This window comes from Bidens hawaiensis, unplaced genomic scaffold (genome assembly GCF_021521415.1).
Source record: "Bidens hawaiensis isolate Kalapana, Puna unplaced genomic scaffold, B.hawaiensis_p1.1 tig00004685_1, whole genome shotgun sequence".
NCBI lineage: Eukaryota > Viridiplantae > Streptophyta > Magnoliopsida > Asterales > Asteraceae > Bidens > Bidens hawaiensis.
Window position 1 is genome coordinate 1,028,111 of NW_027491287.1, and position 19,706 is coordinate 1,047,816.

The 19,706-nt window shown below is 33.9% G+C and overlaps 1 protein-coding gene across 1 annotated transcript; it reads right to left on the minus strand.

Moving 5' to 3' along the window:
- Positions 1–341: 341 nt before the first annotated feature.
- On the minus strand, positions 342–5,982 carry LOC143627499 (uncharacterized). The gene is made up of 5 exons (XM_077097297.1): positions 5,912–5,982; positions 1,567–1,692; positions 1,352–1,467; positions 958–1,046; positions 342–852 (listed from the first exon to the last, which is right to left on the minus strand). Exons 1-5 carry the CDS (start codon positions 5,928–5,930, stop codon positions 342–344), a joined length of 861 nt encoding a protein of 286 aa, XP_076953412.1. The 5' UTR covers positions 5,931–5,982.
- Positions 5,983–19,706: the final 13,724 nt, after the last annotated feature.

The following is a 19,706-nucleotide window of genomic DNA, read 5'->3' on the forward strand; positions in this document are numbered from 1 at the left end:
GAAAGAAATATGCGGGTTTCCTTTTTTTATAGATGTGATTTTGTAATGCAAAATCGATTACCCTATTTTACCCTCCATCCATATAAATTTACAAAATGCTTAGTTAAACTTGGTAATTGTATATTGTTTTGTATTATCTCAATATGAGAGTTACAGGATATATATATATATATAGATAACATAATCATGAAACTCTATTCATATCCCGTGCATGTTCATATTTCAAGCCTTTTCATATTCAGTCTAATATGCTTAATCTGAGCTCCCTGCCACAGTGCCTCCCTAATCTAAAAGGGTTGGTTTATAATCAAGGGAACCAAAGGTAACTCAGGAAGAAATCCTTAGATAGTTTCAATGAATATTACCTTAGATAGTTTCAGGAAGAACTCCTGCTCTTGTAAACTAGAACGTGATTCTAGAGTCGAGTAAAAGTCCTGTATACTTTGAGACAAATCTATATCAAATATATCAAATGCACTAGTATCTTTCAAGCTATCCTCATTTATATACAACTCTTCTTTCATTCTTCTCGATGCTTGATTAATTTCAAGATCAGGCGAACCGCCAATTTTCTCAAATTCTTGTGTTAAACCCAAAGGACCTGCCACATAAGACCTAGCAACTACATTTGAACTAACTTCTGTATAACTGGAACTCAATTTGCTGTCACAAAGTTCCGGAAATTGACTAAAAGCAGCAGCAGATTGAGTAAACTGAGAAGCATCAGAGTTTGAACCCTGAGTAATAGTAGAAGACCCTGAAGAGAATGTTGAAATGGATCCAGAACTATGCCCACTTGCCATGCGTATGCCTATATCTCTGTAATGGACAAGTACAATATGATCCATTCCCCTGTCACCAATATATTAAGATCGAACAATGAGGACGAAACTGTTTGTAAAACTAAGTTGCCAGATGTAATACAAGCAATCCCACAAAGAGATGAAAGACACTCACTGATCCAACATCCAGTAACAACGCCTTTGGAAGCTTGGATTTTGCTCACCGTGTGCATAATAACAATTTAAAGCTTCAGCATTTCCAACCTATGCCAAAGCAAATGTAAAATGGCCAAATTACACATCATGTCATTATGTTTTAATCAAATCCTGTATGATATACACAGATGTAGCTTTATAGGTGCACTGAGACCAAATGGCACCAAGTTTCTTATAAAAGTTGATTTTTTTCCCACAAAAACAGATCTAGCATGTTAAATATACTTCAACAAAGTTGGGGACTATAAATTTAGAGCTTGAGAAAGATTCAAATCTCAATTCTCCAATAAACCTACATTTGACTTCTGGTCAAAAGAATAATAACCATGCATCAAACAGAAGAATGGAAAAACCTTTAGACGTTCATGCGCTTCCACAACGGTTCTTCCATCCTTTTTTCTCCTCCAATTATGCCCATCTTTACGAAAATACCTAAGGACCCTCTTGTTAAACAGAAACAAAGAACCACCTGTAAAAGCATTCAATCAAAATGATAACATAGAAATCAGAAAACTATTGTAATAGATGTACATCTTTGTAAAAATAAGGTAAAAATAAAGAGTTTTACTAGGTGGCTTTTGTGGAAGCTCATGGCAAAGCTGTGTTTCCTCGTAATTCTGCAGTATGAAGAATACCTCTCCGGGCCTCAACCACCGAATTTGTGCTTCTTGAATAAGATCTTTGATGTTATACCCTGAGAAGTGAAACAAAAAATAATAGACAGAATATGATTAGACTCGTGATGATATGCATAAACTCCAAGTTTAATGATTATGTTATTTATATATATCCTTGTAACTCATAATTCATATATACAAACAACCACCAAGACATAGCGGATGCCGCTTCGTCCAAACATCTCTTCTTTACAGGTTTCTTTTATCCTTTCTTTACAGCTTTCCGTCGGAAATCTTCTTCTTTACGCCACCGCAACAGCCACCATTGCTACAACAATCACCACAACAGCACCTAAGTAGCACGGGAACGGGTACGGGACCAGAATACGTACGGGGAGTGATTAACAAATGATGAAGTGATTAATAATTGAATATTGATAAACAAAGAATTACTTCCAGAATTGATAATGAGAAGATTATGGAGTATGGACTGATCTAATCGTGAATTTGAGAATTAGTAATGAGAAGATATATGGAGTATGGACGGTTCTTTTTACTTTAATCCCTGCCGTCACCGTCTAATATTATCATTATCATTTATTTATAAACTATTTTAGGAATTTGAAAAATTAATCAAAAATCCCTAATTTTAAGGAAACGTTTCATTTTCAGAAGCGGTCGGGAAACGTTTTGGTGACATTTTCCCGGCGTACCCGTCCTCACGCCGTCCCCGGGATGGGGACTCCACTGTCTTTCACGTTTCCGTGCTACAGTCCAAGCTACAGGTCGTTTCCCAGCCTTAGCTTGCAGTGGAATATTAGACAGAAGATGTTTAGACTTGGGATATTAATAGACTCTAGGTTTAATGATACAGAGCCCACACTGGAATGACAAAATTAATGTTGTTACAAGATACTTGTGGCACATAAAACTGTAACGCTTATGCACACACATCAGTTGTTGTATCCTGGACCAAAGTCAATTGCATTTTCTGCACATGCACATGAGACATTAACAACCTAACAGTCCTAAAGGTTTGGATGAGGTACACAATCCAGGATAGCCTATTTTGCAGTCTGATTCAGGTTTTTGGGTTTAGCTTCTTTGTTGCTTGCAAATATGTAGCAGTTAGATTCAAATCGTCGTTCAGCTTGGTAAAATTCTTGTAAAAACTAAAAAGAGTATGAAAGTTAACTATCTCAATTTCAGTTTCATATCGTATACAGTGGCGGACCTAGAAATTTATTTTATGAGGGGCGGGATTTTTTCCAGAGCCGGTTGCTTATTGCATAATGGCAAGCCAATTTCGAGTCGGGTCGGATCAAGTAATTTTTTAAAATAATAAAGCTAAACTAAATTTCAATTTTATTACAAAACTATATCAACCGTCATTAGATATCAATAACAAAAATACAATATCCGTACATTACTCTTAACACGTATATACAACTAATTCTATAAATTATTACTCAACAAATACACACCAACACATGTAAGTTGAATATTAATTTGTTTAAATTGTCTTGGTTTTTCTTAAGATATACCTTTTCAAATGAAATAATAAAATTGAATAAAATATTTATAACATTTAACTTTATAAACTACAAAGTTATATATTAAATAAAGCTGCAAATTAATTCAGTAAGATACAACTTTATAAACCAAAAATTATTGAATTAAATTAACATATGAACATTTAACTTTATAAACCAAAAATTATTGAATTAAATTAACATATGAATATATAAATAAATCAAAAGTTAAACAGAACCATAAGTTTTAAATCTTACCATTTTAATGGTTATAAAGTGTAAACTATAAAAACTAAAGGACCTTAATGTGTTTTTCAAACCTTTAGTAATAGGATTCAGAATGTACATTTATTAAATGAAAATAAAATAAAAGTAATAAATCAACTTCATCTTTCTTTTTCATCTCTTTCTTATGTTCACCAAACAGAACTTGCAGGCCCTTATTGTAGACATTAACCGGCCGGAAAAAAATTAAAATGTTATATTTTTGCCTTCAGTTTTAACCCAGATCCTCTAGTAGTCCCGTTTTATGGAGGGCGGTGTCAAAATTCATGGGAGGCGGTATCAATAAATCACATATATACTTAAAGAAGATTAAATTAAGGTGGGCGGCCGCCCCCCTTCTCCACATACTAGGTCTGCCCCTAGTCTTATATCGAGCTTGAGAGCCAAATGAATTTGCCTAGCTAAGAGCCTAACTTACACTAATCCCTTAAACATGATTGTTATAATGACTAAAAATGTGAGGGCACTTAACATAATAAATATAATTCATACTTTAAGACTTAATAATATATATTATTCAACCCGTGTATTACACGGGTCACTAACCTGGTGTTTAATATTTAGATAAATTAACAAGTAACCTGAGCAGGAGGCGTAACCAGCGTCAAACATGAAACGGACACCAAAAGCGAAACCAGAGCCAGATACTTTATAAACCAAAAATTATTGAATTAAATTAACATATGAATATATAAATAAATCAAAAGTTAAACAGAACCATAAGTTTTAAATCTTACCATTTTAATGGTTATAAAGTGTAAACTATAAAAACTAAAGGACCTTAATGTGTTTTTCAAACCTTTAGTAATAGGATTCAGAATGTACATTTATTAAATGAAAATAAAATAAAAGTAATAAATCAACTTCATCTTTCTTTTTCATCTCTTTCTTATGTTCACCAAACAGAACTTGCAGGCCCTTATTGTAGACATTAACCGGCCGGAAAAAAATTAAAATGTTATATTTTTGCCTTCAGTTTTAACCCAGATCCTCTAGTAGTCCCGTTTTATGGAGGGCGGTGTCAAAATTCATGGGAGGCGGTATCAATAAATCACATATATACTTAAAGAAGATTAAATTAAGGTGGGCGGCCGCCCCCCTTCTCCACATACTAGGTCTGCCCCTAGTCTTATATCGAGCTTGAGAGCCAAATGAATTTGCCTAGCTAAGAGCCTAACTTACACTAATCCCTTAAACATGATTGTTATAATGACTAAAAATGTGAGGGCACTTAACATAATAAATATAATTCATACTTTAAGACTTAATAATATATATTATTCAACCCGTGTATTACACGGGTCACTAACCTGGTGTTTAATATTTAGATAAATTAACAAGTAACCTGAGCAGGAGGCGTAACCAGCGTCAAACATGAAACGGACACCAAAAGCGAAACCAGAGCCAGATACATAACCATTTAATTTGGGTGAAATCCATTCACATGTTGGAAGCATAGAAATTTGGTACAATTAAATTCAAATTTCAGTTATAATATTCATTTGTGAACCAAAACAAACACAAACACATCAAGAGAAAGGATATAGAATTTCAAGGGACAATTTCGTATATATTCCTACAAATTGTGAGTATATCCAATCAAGACTTTAAATATCATATATCCTATAAACTAGTTAAAATATCAAATATGTTCTTTTCATTTAAAACAACTCAAAAAATGACCATTCTACCCATATTTTATTAAAATTTTTAATTTTCATATTTCTAACTTTAACATTTAAATTTCGTCATCAACAAAATAGTTTTTCAACGACCACATTTACAGTTTCAATGGTTTATTTTTATAAGTTGAAAGGTATTTTCAGTTTCAGTTTTCTAGTTTTGTTTTGGTCAATTTTTCGGTTTCGTTTTAGTTCGGTTGTTTATTTTTCTTTTTTTTTTGTTTTGGTTTCGATCTTTATGTTTCGTTTTTATCGGTTTTTGAGTTTTGTTTCAGTTTGCTTTCGATTATTTTCGTTTTGGTCGGTTTTTTGGTTTCATTTAAGCTCGGTTGTTGTTTTTTGTTTCATTTTAGTCGGTATTGGTTCGGTTTCGATCTTTATGTTTCGTTTTGATAGGTTCTTTCGGTTTCTTTTCAGTTTGGTTTCGAATTTTTCGTTTTTTCATTCATTTTGGTCATTTTTTTGTTTCGGTTTTGATTTTTTCAGTTTTTTGTTTCGTTTTGATCGGATTCGTTTCGGTTCGATTTTGTTTTTTTATGTTTCGTTTTGGTCGTCCCTCAGATTCTTTTCGGTTATTTTTTATCAGTTTAATTTTTCGAATATCTAAAGTTTTAACTTTTAAGTATTCCCACCGACACATTTTTTGGTGTTAAATTAGGTGCTTCAAAAACTAAATAGCCTCCAATCTCATTTGAAAGATGCTAAAAAGGGTTAAGAGGGGTAAAATTGTCGTAAAAACACGTCAACTAACTAACTAACTTTAACTTGGGAAATAAAAATCGGAATCAAAGTCTCACCTGACGACATCATATCCATCGTATAGTATATATTATACTAAACGAAGACTCAAGAATTCCTATTCCGTCAGATCTTCAAGTGACTCAGGCGACTGGATTAGAAAGTATCAAATAATAATAATAATAAGATTGAATTCGCTCTTCACCAATTTTAAAAGTAAATCCATTATCCAAAACGACTGACTTTTCCTGTTTTCCATTTCTTTTTCTTTTATCATAGATTAAAGTACCATTTGATATGGGTCCCATTATGACTTTAAATCTCTAAATTACGAGTAAAATGTTATTTTTTTTCTTGTGGTCCATTTCTTTTTTTTTTTTTTTGCATATGGACCCTCATGGTTTCTCAATTCTTGTCAATTACATCCAAATCACTAACCCCGTTAAATTTAATCGTTAAGTTAAGGGTAAACATGTATTTTCACTCTTTGTTTATTATAATACTTATTTCAGTGAACTGCGGTTTTAGTCCAGTAATTTTAAATTTTGCAATTTTCGTCTCTATGGTTTCATTTTACTTACAAGTAAACCTGAATTCACTAATCTCGTTAAGTCTGATCGTTAAACCCATTAGTGTGCCCTTCACGTGAGGGGCAGTTTTGTTTTGTTTTTTTTTTTCATTTTTCTCAAATACACTTCAACCCCTCACGTGAGGGGGCTTGCGAATTAGAACTGAGGTTTATTTTGGGAGAAAAATGACAAAATTGGTCGTCACGCGAGGGGCAAGCATATGGTTTATAATGACCAGACTTAACGGAGTTAATAAATTCGGGTTTAATTACAAGTGAAATAAAACTACAAGGATGAAAATCTCAAATTTGATAGGGACGAAAATTTCAAACTTGAAACTATTGGACTAAAACCGCATATTTGGACAAACCATAAGACGAAAATCGCAGTTCACTAATATAAGTATTATAATCAAGAAAGAGTGAAAATACATGTATACCCTTGACTTAACAATTAAATTAAACGGGGTTAGTGATTTGGATGTAATTGGCAAGGATTGGGAATCCTGGAGGGTCCATATACAAAATAAATTTTTTGGACTAAATTCGCATTATTTGTCAAACCACAAGGACGAAAATGACACTTTAATCTTTTGTGCCTCTACAATATGGGACGAGAACTCATGTAGTTATGTTATAACTCATGACCTGGTTTTCATGTTAGAACAATGACCCTATTAAGGGGGTGTTTGGCATTGCTTCTTTCCATCAACTTAAATTTTTGAAAAGTAATAAGGTATTTGAGATTGCTTATATTGTGAGAGGAAAAGTTCCACAAGTTACACTTTTGTAACTTATTAACTTAATGAAAAGTTATAAGGATGCAAAATAAGGAATCCCAAACACCCCCTTAACTATCCTCCAACACATCCATCTTTATATGATAGTAAAACTTTGTAAATTTTAGAAAAATAAATTATCATGTGATACAAGTCTTAAACCCGAGACCTCTATATGGTAGTAAAACTTTGTAAAATTTTAAAAATTAAATAACTTCGTAAAATTTAGAAAAATAAATTATTGTATGATACAAATTTTAAACCCAAGACCACATATTTCAAGCTAAATATGTTTACCAACTTCACTTAAGCGGTGATTGTGTTGAATTTCTTGATTTATAAATGATATATTGTTAATTCACTTATTATTAATATTAACAAATTAATAAACATTTAAGTCATAATCCAAAAGTTGTATTCAAAAAGGTATTTAGAAATTTATGAATTGCAAGATTTTATTTATCATTATTTATATCTTATGAATCCATAAACTATGTTATCATATATATTATTAAAATTAATTTGTTTCTTGTTTTATAACCACCCGTGTATCACACGGCTCTATCCTAGTGTTGAAATAAATAGGAAGCAAATTGGATTATGATAACATGTACATTTTTAGCCGTTTTAAATGATTTTAAGGGTTGTTTGACATGTTTAGATGACATATTAATATAAAATCATACAAGAGGTAACATACAAAACATCTCGAAGATGTTATTGATAAGACCCCATAAGAGGTCAATATCTCATAAGAGATTATTTCATTTCTGGAATATAATGAGACCTTAGAAGAGGAAGTTGTCTCAAAAGAGACTAATGCGATTCTAGAATAAATGAAAATCCCTCGGACAAGTAATACAAAGTTCGAGAAGAAACACTGGTATCAAATATAAATGAGATCTCTATAAATTATGTACGAAATAGTACAATGTGGAGACTAATAAATGTTGTTGGAAATTTATCAGTGGACTCATAAGTTTCATATAAGTTATATATTGAAGACTTACTGTGATAAAGTCAGCTACCATGTTTTCTCAAACAGTAAGGCTATATGTAGTGGAGGAGCTACAAAATGGGACGTTTTGCGCCATGTGACACCCAATCAGCAAAGAGTAGGTTTTTGTTTTTGGGACGTAATGGTGTTGTAGCCTTATATATATATATATATATATATAGGGGATGGTTCTTGCGAGAAGTGATATTAGAGCGAGAAGCGCGAGAAGTTAATCTCAACCATTGAATACACTAATCAATGGTTCAAAATACAAGATGGCATTTTTGTAAATAGTTTGAACATTTGATTTGATGTATTATGATTAAAAGGGAAAATTAGTCTGTATGGTGTAGGGTTTAAATAAGTAACGCCTAAATCCCTTCTTTCACTCCCAAATCCCTCTCCATTGCATATGAATTTGATACATAAAATCGATGAATTTAAACCAGATTGATTCTTATTACTTGTGTATGAGAAGCAATCGTCCATTCGATGTTAGTGATTGGTATAGTTTTGAAGCATAATTGGGGTTTTTTTAACTGCTACAACGACCAAACCCTAGGCACGAAATCAAGGTATGTAGGATAATTTGGTGGTATTTTTTTAATCACAGTAACATATAAGCTAACAAAGAACCATAATTAGGTTTTTTTAATTGTTATAGTGATCAGAGATTCATTTTCTGAATTGAATAATCAAAATTTTAATTTAATGATTTGGATACAATTGAAAGTCCTTATTTTACAACATATTGTATGTTCAATTAATGTTTATGCATGCTTGATTTCTATGTAGACATGCTCGATTCCTGTGTAGGTATGCTCGATTCATGTGTAGGCTTGCTCGATTCATGTGTAGGAAGTTATGATGATAGATACGTATGCTTGATTCGTGTGTAGATATGCTCGATTTCTGCGTAGGTATGCTCGATTCATGTGTAGGTAGGTATGATGATAGATTAGTATGCTTGATTCCCGTATAGATATGCTTGATTCCTGTGTAGGTATGCTCGATTCATGTGTAGGTATGAGGATGGATTAGTATGCTCGATTCACATGTGGGTATGATGTTAGGTTAGTGCGCGAAATCTGTGTAGATATGCTCGATTCATGTGTAGGCATGTTCGATTCTTGTGTAGATATGCTTGATTCTTGTGTACGCATGCTCGATTCATATGTAGGTATGATGATAGATTAGTATGCTTGATCCATGTGAAGGTATGATGCTATATTTATATGCTTTATTCCTGTGTAGAAATGCTTATTCTTGTGTAGGCATGCTCAATTCTTGTGTACGTATGCTCGATTCATGTGTATGTATGATGATAGATTATTATACTCAATTAATGTGTAGGTATGATGTTAGATTTGTATGCTCAATTCATGTGTGGGTATGTAGGTACGATATAGAATGATGTAGACACTTAATGAATCAACTATGTGGGATATTGTTGGGATAAAATTTCATGGGTGTATGTAACTACAATGTTTAGTTTTGATGAGAAATTGTTATTGTCTTTTTATATGTTCTTTGTATGTAATTAATTATTTAGTATTAAAGATGTGCTGATATCATATATATATATATATATATATATATATATATATATATATATACTAAAGGATAATACTGCCTTATTTTAGTTTAGGTTATTATGATGTATGTTGTAGGAACTACGATTGTTGTACATGTAGTTTACTATGGAGGTTACATTTAGGGAATATGTTTATGTGGAAGATGAGAGAGATGTGAATCTAGTTATATGTTAATTGAAGATGTATGTTATGCAGGGGTTTATGTGTAGGGAATTTGTGTTATATGTTAATTAAAAATGCGCTATGCAATTATCTAATAGTAAATATCGCTGGGAGATATGTAACAGTATTAATATCTGGTGCAAATTTAACCAGGTTTTTCGTGAATTATCATGATTTGAGCAGCCTAGCAGTCTTGGTCCAGCCCGATAGGCCAACCCAACTAAGCAGGTACATATCAGTACCCATTGATTTAAAACTGGCCAGTCGTGCATTTTGTCAGGTTTATTAGCTTTTTATTACCTACATAAAATTTGCCAAATTATGCCTCAACACAAAAAATGAGATCAAATTGTTTAAAATATATCATTTGAATTCAATCTTCTAGTTTAGTAATTAGTAATTACCACATGGTTAGTTATTAAATTGCCACCTCATATGTTTATTGAAGTTGGAACTCTTTTTAGATGAGCCCAGATCTTTATGATGATAATAACACGAGATCGATTTTGGTAAACTATGTTTACGCTTAACATTGATTGTTAGTTTAAAGATTCTGAATAGGCATTTTTCATTGTTGAATTTGCTATACATGTTTTGTTTTTTACCACGGTTTCACCTGTTAAGTGTGAATTTTTTCCGCATGTCATACTTAATAAATCTTTCTTGAACATGATTATGCTTTCAGACATAAAGATGAAAAGCTCACATATTTTGGAAGTTTTAGAATCTTAATGAATGCTTGGCAGATCCAAGAGTAGCATAAGATACTAAGATACTGGTCGATCAAGTGTTTTGGTAGTTTAATCCATTTTTTATTCACATTTTGTTTTTGATTAAGAGCTAAACTAGTTGGTCAAGTGTTTATAACCCGTTTATGAAGGTTGGATAAAGTTTGTACTCAAGCGTTTTTGTTTATCATGATGAATTTATAATCTTAGTATGAAGTTTGTTTATGTGTAGATTGTTTATTGTATTTAAATGCAAAAAAATTGCATTAATGGTGTCATAACAGATTCTGAATATCAAATGGGATCTATGATAGATTTAATTTGTATAAAATACAAAAATGGGTATACACAAATGTTAGACTAATGCGATAATAATATTGAGAATATTTGATCAAACTATTAATTTCGAACTCAATGGATAACGTGTTCAAATTTACATCAATATCTTAAGTAAAGTGGATTGATCGATAAAGAAGAAACTAGAATTAAAGATCAAATAATATATTTTTGAATTCAAACACATGTTAATGAATTGTAACTTACATAAAATTTAATTACTATTAGTTACCAAAAAGACATTAAATCGTATTTTACTATTATAACCTTGAATTTAAAAAATCAAAAATTAAAAAGAAATAATATGATTGGTTAGAATCATTTCTCGCACTTCTCGCAATAAGAAACACTTCTGAAATGAACATAATCCTATATATATATATATATATAGGGTTGGTATCATTTAAGAACTCTAAAAAAATTAAGAACTCTAAACAACCAAACATTTTTAAATTTTTTTTTATGTATTAACATTATTTAATAGTAGTTTTTATCATATTTTATATAAATTTTTTTTGATTACATATATTAATCACAAGTTTACATATGTGTAAAATTTTTGTACTAAAAATTTACATAGGTGTAAAACAAAACATAGATATGTATAAAAACTAATTTTTCAAAATTGTAATTGGAAATATAGATATAGAAAAATGATAAAACTAAACTCAAATAACATTGGCATACAAAGAATTTTATAAAAAAACGTTAGTTTTCAAGGGTTCCTTCAAGTTCTTAAAGAAATTTACAGTTCTGTAAGTATACTCATCCTATATATATATATATATATATATCACATAGCCTCAATATAATAATAAACTAGGGCGAGAAATACATCCCCCCCCCCAAAAACAATCGCCCCATTTCGCCCAGAATTGCCGCCCACTACACTTGGCCTAACAGTTTGAGAGGTGCTGCATTAAATTTCGGTATGAAATTAATTATTTGTTTATAAACGAATTGAGGAATCTAAATTTTCGTATAGAATACATTCATGATATGCTTAAGGATCTGATAACTAAAATTATATCGCCCATAAGTCTTATGTAAGCGCTTAAGAATTAAGACATGATTACTAATGACCATGTATAATTGCATATCGTACAATGAATTATTATTTATTAATCTTCCTCAGTTTTGTTTTTGTATGTCTCTTAATATGTTCTGCATGCATAATGATATATAGACGAATTAATATACAAATCAAATATTCTGAATGGCTTACTTGAAAATTTTGATCATAACTATATAGGTTTTAAATTAGGACTGCAGTGTATGATTAATGGGTGTCTTGAGCTGATGTTCAATTCAATAACTTTATTTCTCTGCTCCAGTTTTAGTTTAAAGCTAAAATGAGCATTATCTCCTGGTCAGACTTATCTAATACTCATAATAAATTATTACTCGGCCAAATGAGAGAATGTAAGAATAAATATATAATTATAGATATTTATATATGGCCATTATAATCATTTATATTATAATAGATAAAATTTATTAATATAACTTATTATATATCAGTTTGGTAATTGTTGATGAACAATATTACCCTTACTAGCTAATAAATGGTTTTCCTTTGAGTGTATATATAGAGAGAATAAATTAACATCATACCTTAATCACACACGCATAAGAAATACATGTTCATCTTCTCTCCTAAACCGGTTTCCTCTCAAAAACCATAATCTACATCCTTAACTATACATCCTAAAAGGGAACTCAACCAAATTGACAACCATGTCGTCTACATCCTTCTCTGTTGCAGTTACTAGTCTCACTGCTGTAACAGGCTCATAAATTTAATATTTATCATTTTTTCTATTTCCTACATAAAGAACTGATCAACACTGAACAAATTAAACACCAACTTATATTGACGAGGAAGTATACTAACTTAGATCATTCACATTGAAAACCTTATTTTTTTTCGTCCATATAATTCAACTAAAAACAACTTTATTCATAAAATTTGTTAATATTTTGTAAATATTCTACATTTGATTCCTCATATTTATCTGTGTTCAATTAAATAATAATTATTTATTAATTGTTTATCATATACTTTGTTTTGGACAAAAATCTGCTAAGGATCGAGTATCCAAATTTGTAAATGTGAGGTAAGGTGCTAACACAATAATGACTAATGTATGAGCGTGATATTGATGAACACGATGATTTGATGACGAGGGAAAAAGCCCTTAACCAAGATAGTATTACTTTGGTCAAAACTTATCGAGGTAATCGTTGGTAAAATAGCTCCGGTCAAGAATTAATAGGATAATCTTTGGTCGAAGTATCTTAGTCAATAATCAACAAGGTAACCTTTGGTCTACGAGTATATGGTTGTCTCGGTCTCCGGCACAAAAAACCCCCGGACGGTGAAAACTATCACCGTCAAGTTTATTAATCAACGAAAAGTGGTTACAAATGTTTGTGGAGTATATGATCGAAATTACAATGTAAGCTAGTGTATAGAGAGAATTATTGAATCTGCTCTAGTGTGTGTGAGAATACAAGTGTGTTTCCTCTTCGATCATTACCCGTTTAAATAATATAACAATAATAACAATATCTCCTAATTACACGGAAGTCCTCCACTAGCCGCTCCATGACTTTGACCACGTGCGTATAGTCGTTCAGTAGCGAGATAAGCAGAAGAACGAGTCACACAGCCGTTGGTGATATTTAAACTTCGATCTTCTAGAGAGTTCGTCCATAACCAGCTGTGTTGAATTAGGATCCTATATCCATGTTCCAGCTATAGGGTGTTCCATGTGGATAATTGATGCAAATGTGTCTCCAAGTTGATACACATGTCTAACACATCAATATACTAAATGCAATCATTAGTAAACAAGCAATACCGAGGATCGTCGATCCTTTATATCCTGACATATATTTCAAGGATAAACTATCCATAAGACAGTTAAGGATAAAGGATCCTCAGTATAAAAATCGTGGCCTAACAATTGCCCCCAAAATGGCGGGTGACAGTGGAACACAACTGTCATTTTGAAATTCAAAATTCTGCAAAATAGTAGATGATTAGACGTGTGTCAGGCGGTTGATATTCACAAACCATAGTTACAAGCCGCCTATATAAGTGATCATTGTAATTCTTTTATAATCACACACTTTAATCGTCTCTCAGGTATCCTTTCATCTTCTTATTTATTTTTATTCGATATGTCGACTGCTTCTACATCTTCTTCTTCTTCCTTTATTCTTCACGACGAACTGTATTCTCAAAACATTCTTCAATCACCTTCTGCCGAAGTCTGTAAATTCACATACAAAGAAATCGATGAAATTCGATCATGCTTTCCGATCAACACGATCTTTCGACCCTTCGATTCCACAGCCCGTAGTGACAGCATCTCGAAAACCTGGGTTTGCTTTCCGGCACAATCGTTCTTCATAGGTTATAAGTATCCATTCCCCAACTTCACTCAAAGGTTCTTCAGTTTGGCGGGAATTTTTTATATTCAGAGCATGCCAATGTTGTGGAGAGTCCTTCATACCATAGAAAGGATTACCGTGGAGGAGGGAATCGAGTTTGGCCTAGCGGAATTAGCATACCTGTACAACCTTGTTACCCATGGTTCCAAACGGTTCGTTTTTAAATCGAAGCCTAATCAAGAGAACCCCATCTTTAAAGTCACCCTTAAGAATACCCTCTGGAAAAATCAATTCTTCTTTGTGAGACGAGATTCTATCCCAAGCGGAACTAATCTTCCCAAAAAGTGGATACCAAAGGGTAGGATCCGGGATCCGTAGATAACATAAGTATGATATTTTATTCTTTCGCTAACCACTTCCATTATTTGTGCAGTTGAAAACTTCGATCTGCTAATCGATCTTCCAGGAGTTGAAGATAGAGTAATGAGGTTTTTATCCTTGGATCCTGCAATTAGGACTTTTCAGGAAAAATCTGTTGAAGCTTTTCAAAGACCAAGGCCAGAATCAATCATGTCAAGTAAGGATGATAATTTTTAGTAAAAAGCGTTAAAATTTGAAAACTTATCTGCTATCTGCTATTTATAGGTACCCCAAAGTCTGGAAAATCTGCTTCCAAGTTCTCCCTCAAGGATATTGATTGCATGCTTAACAAGAAAAGGACTTCGAACCCGACTCCAACATCCAAACCTCGTCCAATTACAACCCGAACAAAGTCTGGATCTAAGAGGAAGAAAAGCTCAAAGACAGAGAACCCATTTGACGCCGAAAAACAGATCTTGGATATGCTTTCTTCTGTAAGGACCCTTTATCTTCACCAACTTCCATTATCTCAAACTTTTTCCTTGACTTCTTCTGCTTTCATTTATAGGCCATTGACTCTGCCCGACATCATTATGAGAAGACTGTTGCAGAACATGATAAGACCCTTGCCATGCTGAGATCAATAGCTGCTGCTAATGAGAAGGCCCTCGCTAAGATGACCAAAGAGAAAAGGGAAATAAAGGCGCATGCTGCTGCCCTGGCCGTTCAGATGCAGGATGAAATCAACCGGGTAGCCGAAGAGGCGAAGGTATGGGCAACCAAGTCAATCTTAGAGGCCAGAATCAAGCTAGTTACCGAAGCCAACGATCCGTCCTTTGATAAGTCTTCATGGGAAATCAAAGAATGGAAGCAGGCCTTGATTGACTTAGGTGGAGGCGAGGAGGAGACTGAGGTTGTGATGGTTGACGTGGGCGAAGCAGGAACTAGCGGGGTGAAGGGTTTGGATGGAGCTGAAGGTAGAAACGAGGCAACGACAGGCGATGAAGGATACAAAAGATAAGGCCCGAGCCTGTTTTATTTTGCTTTTATGATGTTTTTATTAATAAGTACTGCGGTCTGTGTGACAAAGGTGGATGGATCCTCTGTTTGTGGGGATGAAGCCTTTGTTGCCCCTGTTTTTTTTTATTTTCCTGCACTTTATGAACTATTAGTAACTCTTACTTAACCCGGATGGATGGTCCATCTTTTCGTATGGTGAAGTCCGGGTTAAGAAATTTTGGATAAGTCCTTGTGGCTTATTTACTTTAATTAACATAAATCTTTTGACTATTTGCTTGTTACTTATTTTCAAAAACTTGTTGTATATAAGTTTAAGCATTGTTTAGAGTTTGGTAAATAATCTTCGAATATTATATTTTTAGGATATAAGATCTTTAAAAATTTTTCAGAATAGAATATCCTTAAGTAATCAATAAATTTATATAAGGAAAATTTTAGGATAAAATATCCCGAAATTAGTTAAAGACTTCAGTATTAAATAACTATTTTTAGAAGATTAGCCTTTCTAGCCGGAATATCCAAAGTTATAATAAATATCAAACTTAAGTTAATCAATAAAGATCATACCAGAAGGTCCAAATAGACTTAGGTTACCAGAAGTATCGAACTTCTAGTGTTCCTTACAAGAGTAGCTCAAGGACCCGTGATCCTTAGTTTCTTGATCTTTAGTAAGAACATAGAAAATTCGCTGCAAACAATTCATGTTATTAATTGGGGTTAAACCCGTTAAACTGGGGACAAGCCCAACAAATATTCCGGGGACAATCCCGTGCAACTGGGGACAAGCCCGTGTAATCTGGGGACAAGCCCGTGTAACTGGGGACAAGCCCAACATACTGGGGACGAGCCCATAAAATAAACTGGGGACAAGCCCAAAAAACTAGGGACAAGCCCAAACTGGGGACTGGCCCAAATATACAGATGTTAACTGGGGTCTCGCCCGAACCGGGATTTAGCCCAAACGTGAGATAACGTGAAAACGTTATAAACCGGAGGTAGCCGGAGACAACGAAATTGTCAGCCATTAAGCGTGTACTGGTCCCGCTGCCCCGAACTATATGTTGGATAGTGTGCGCAACTGGCGATCGTGAGAAAGGTGAAAACCTTTAAACCTTAGGGGATATAACCATCGGGGGTCATATCCAAACGTGGGCAAGGCCAAGGGAAATAATAAAGTACCTTAAATGCAACGGAGAGGTGGCCAACCTCTTGAACATCAAATGTCCCGTTACAATCCTGCATGGTTATTCAAGACTTGGAAAAGATAAAAGGTTAAGAATATATTATCTTTAAATTAATAATAATAATTCGAATAGAATAATAGATTAGAAAGATGTTACCGCTTTAAGGATCCTTGATCCTTTTACCGGATAATATATCTTCTCAGGATAACGGATCCTGATCAGAAAAAATATTTCTTGAGGTGAATGGCATTCCAAGATCTTGGTAACTTGTTGCCTTCCATTGTGCGCAAATGATATGCCCCATTTCCTGCTTCAGACTCAATCTAATAAGGTCCTTCCCATTTGGGTGCTAACTTTCCATCAGCCGGATTTGTGGTGTTTTGGAAGGCTTTTCTTAGTACTAGATCTCCTTCTTGAAATCTTCTGATTCTGATACTTTTGTTATATGCCCCAACTACCCTTTGTTGATACGCTGCCATTCTGATTTTTGCTAGGTCTCTGAGTTCTTCTATAGTATCCAAGTCTTCAATGAGAACTTCTCTATTAGCTTCAGGATCACGGATGCTAGTTCTAGCAGTAGGGACCACCATTTCTGTAGGAATTACTGCTTCTGCTCCGAACACCAAGAAGAAGGGTGTCTGACCTGTCACATTTTTGGGTGTAGTTCTATCTGCCCAAAGAACATAAGGAAGTTCTTCAGCCCATTTTCCCTTCTTGGATCCTAGCTTCTTCTTTAGATTGTTGATGATAATCTTGTTGCTAGATTCTGCTTGGCCATTGGCTTGAGGGTGAATTGGAGTCGAAGTAATCATTTTGATGCCCCAACTGTCACAAAAGTTAGTAGTTCTCTTCCCAATAAACTGGGAACCATTGTCACAAACAATTTCAGCGGGAATACCAAATCTAGTTATAATATTTCGTTTAATAAAAGATATTACTTCCCTTTCTCGGACTTGTACAAATGCCTCTGCCTCAATCCATTTGGAGAAGTAGTCAGTCATGGCAAGCATAAAGACTTTTCCACCTGGTGCTTTTGGTAGTTTGCCTACAATATCCATACCCCATTTCATAAAAGGCCATGAGGAGGATATAGGATATAGAGGTTCCGCTGGTTGATGAATGATGTTTGCGTGTCTTTGGCAAGCATCACACTTCTTTGAATACTCCACTGCATCTTTTTTCATTTTTGGCCAGAAGTATCCGGTTCTGAGTATCCTGGAAAATAACGCTCTTCCACCTGTGTGATTGCCGCAATCTCCTTCGTGAAAATCCTTAAGTACCTCTTGGATCTCAGGATCCTCGATGCATCTCAGATATGGACCTGCAAGAGATTTTCTATATACCATATCATCTAATAAAATATATTGGGATACCTTGAGCTTGAAGGACTTGGGATTTTCTGTGGTTGGAATTTCTCGAGTCTGAATATAGTTCTTGATAGGATGGATCCATGATCCTTTATTATTGGAGGATAAAGGATCCCAAAGCACGATTTCTTTATCTTTTGTTATCTCCCCAATTTCCTGTTCTCCTATTGCTGGTGTGAGAATTTGGATTATTAGGATTTTCAAATCCTCAGGAATCTTCAAAGATGAGGCTAAGTTTGCTAAGGCATCTGCCCCAACGTTTTCTTCCCTCGGTACATGTGTAATACTAAATATTTCAAAGGATTTCGACAATTCCTTCACAACATCTAAATATTTCATTAGTTTCTCACCTTTAACAGCGTAGGAGCCGCTAAAGTGGTTAGTTATCAATAAAGAATCTACATAAACTTGAAGATACCTGATCCTCATATTTTTGGCTAATTGCAAACCTGCGATTAAAGCTTCGTACTCTGCTTCATTGTTTGTCGCCTGGAACTCACAAGCTATAGACTGGGGTAATATGTCCCCCTGTGGCGATTTCAGTAGGATCCCCAATCTTGTTCCTCTCACGTTAGATGCTCCATCAGTGAAGAGTATCCAAGGATCCTTGGTCTTTTCTAGTTGTTGCACTTCCAAGTCAGCTTCTTTTTGTAGATCACTAGTGAAATCAGCCACAAAGTCCGCAAATGCTTGAGACTTGATCGCTGTTCTTGGCTCGTATTGTATATCATATGCACTTAACTTTACAGCCCACTTAGCCATTCTACCTGATAACTCTGGTTTTCTAAGAAAATTCTTTACATGATAGTTAGTTCTTAAAATAATAGGGTGAGTTTCAAAATAATGTATCAGTTTAGTAGAAGCCATAATAAGTGCAAGAATTAGCTTTTCTAAATGAGAATACCTGGACTCCGCATCTAAAAGACTTTTACTTACATAGTATACGGGATGTTGTTCACCTTCATGATCCTTTATCAAGACCGCACTCACTGCATTTCCTGAAACAGCAAGATATAGATACAAGGATTCTCCATCCACAGGATTCATCAGAGCCGGAGCTGAGGATAAGTAATCCTTCAAGGCTGTGAGAGCAGCTTCATGTTTTTCAGTCCACTCAAACTTCTTGTTCTTTCTAAGGATATCATAGAAGTCTTTACACTTCTCGGAGGATCTTGAGATGAACCTATTCAAGGCTGCTATTCTTCCGGTAAATCTCTGGACGTCCTGGGCATTTGCATGAGATTTGAGATTGACAATAGCTTCGATCTGTTCCAGCCTTGCTTCAATTCCTCTTTTTGTAACCATATATCCCAGAAACTTTCCAGCCTTAACACCGAAGTGGCATTTGGACGGATTTAG

Bases quoted from the DNA above. Each gene is read 5' to 3' on its own strand.
- LOC143627499 (XM_077097297.1), bottom strand. The intron at 1,468-1,566 runs GTAAAACTCTTT...ATGCTTTTACAG, and splicing joins GCTTCCACAAAAGCCACCTA to GTGGTTCTTTGTTTCTGTTT. The intron at 1,047-1,351 runs GTTTTTCCATTC...GCTTTGGCATAG, and splicing joins AAGCGCATGAACGTCTAAAG to GTTGGAAATGCTGAAGCTTT.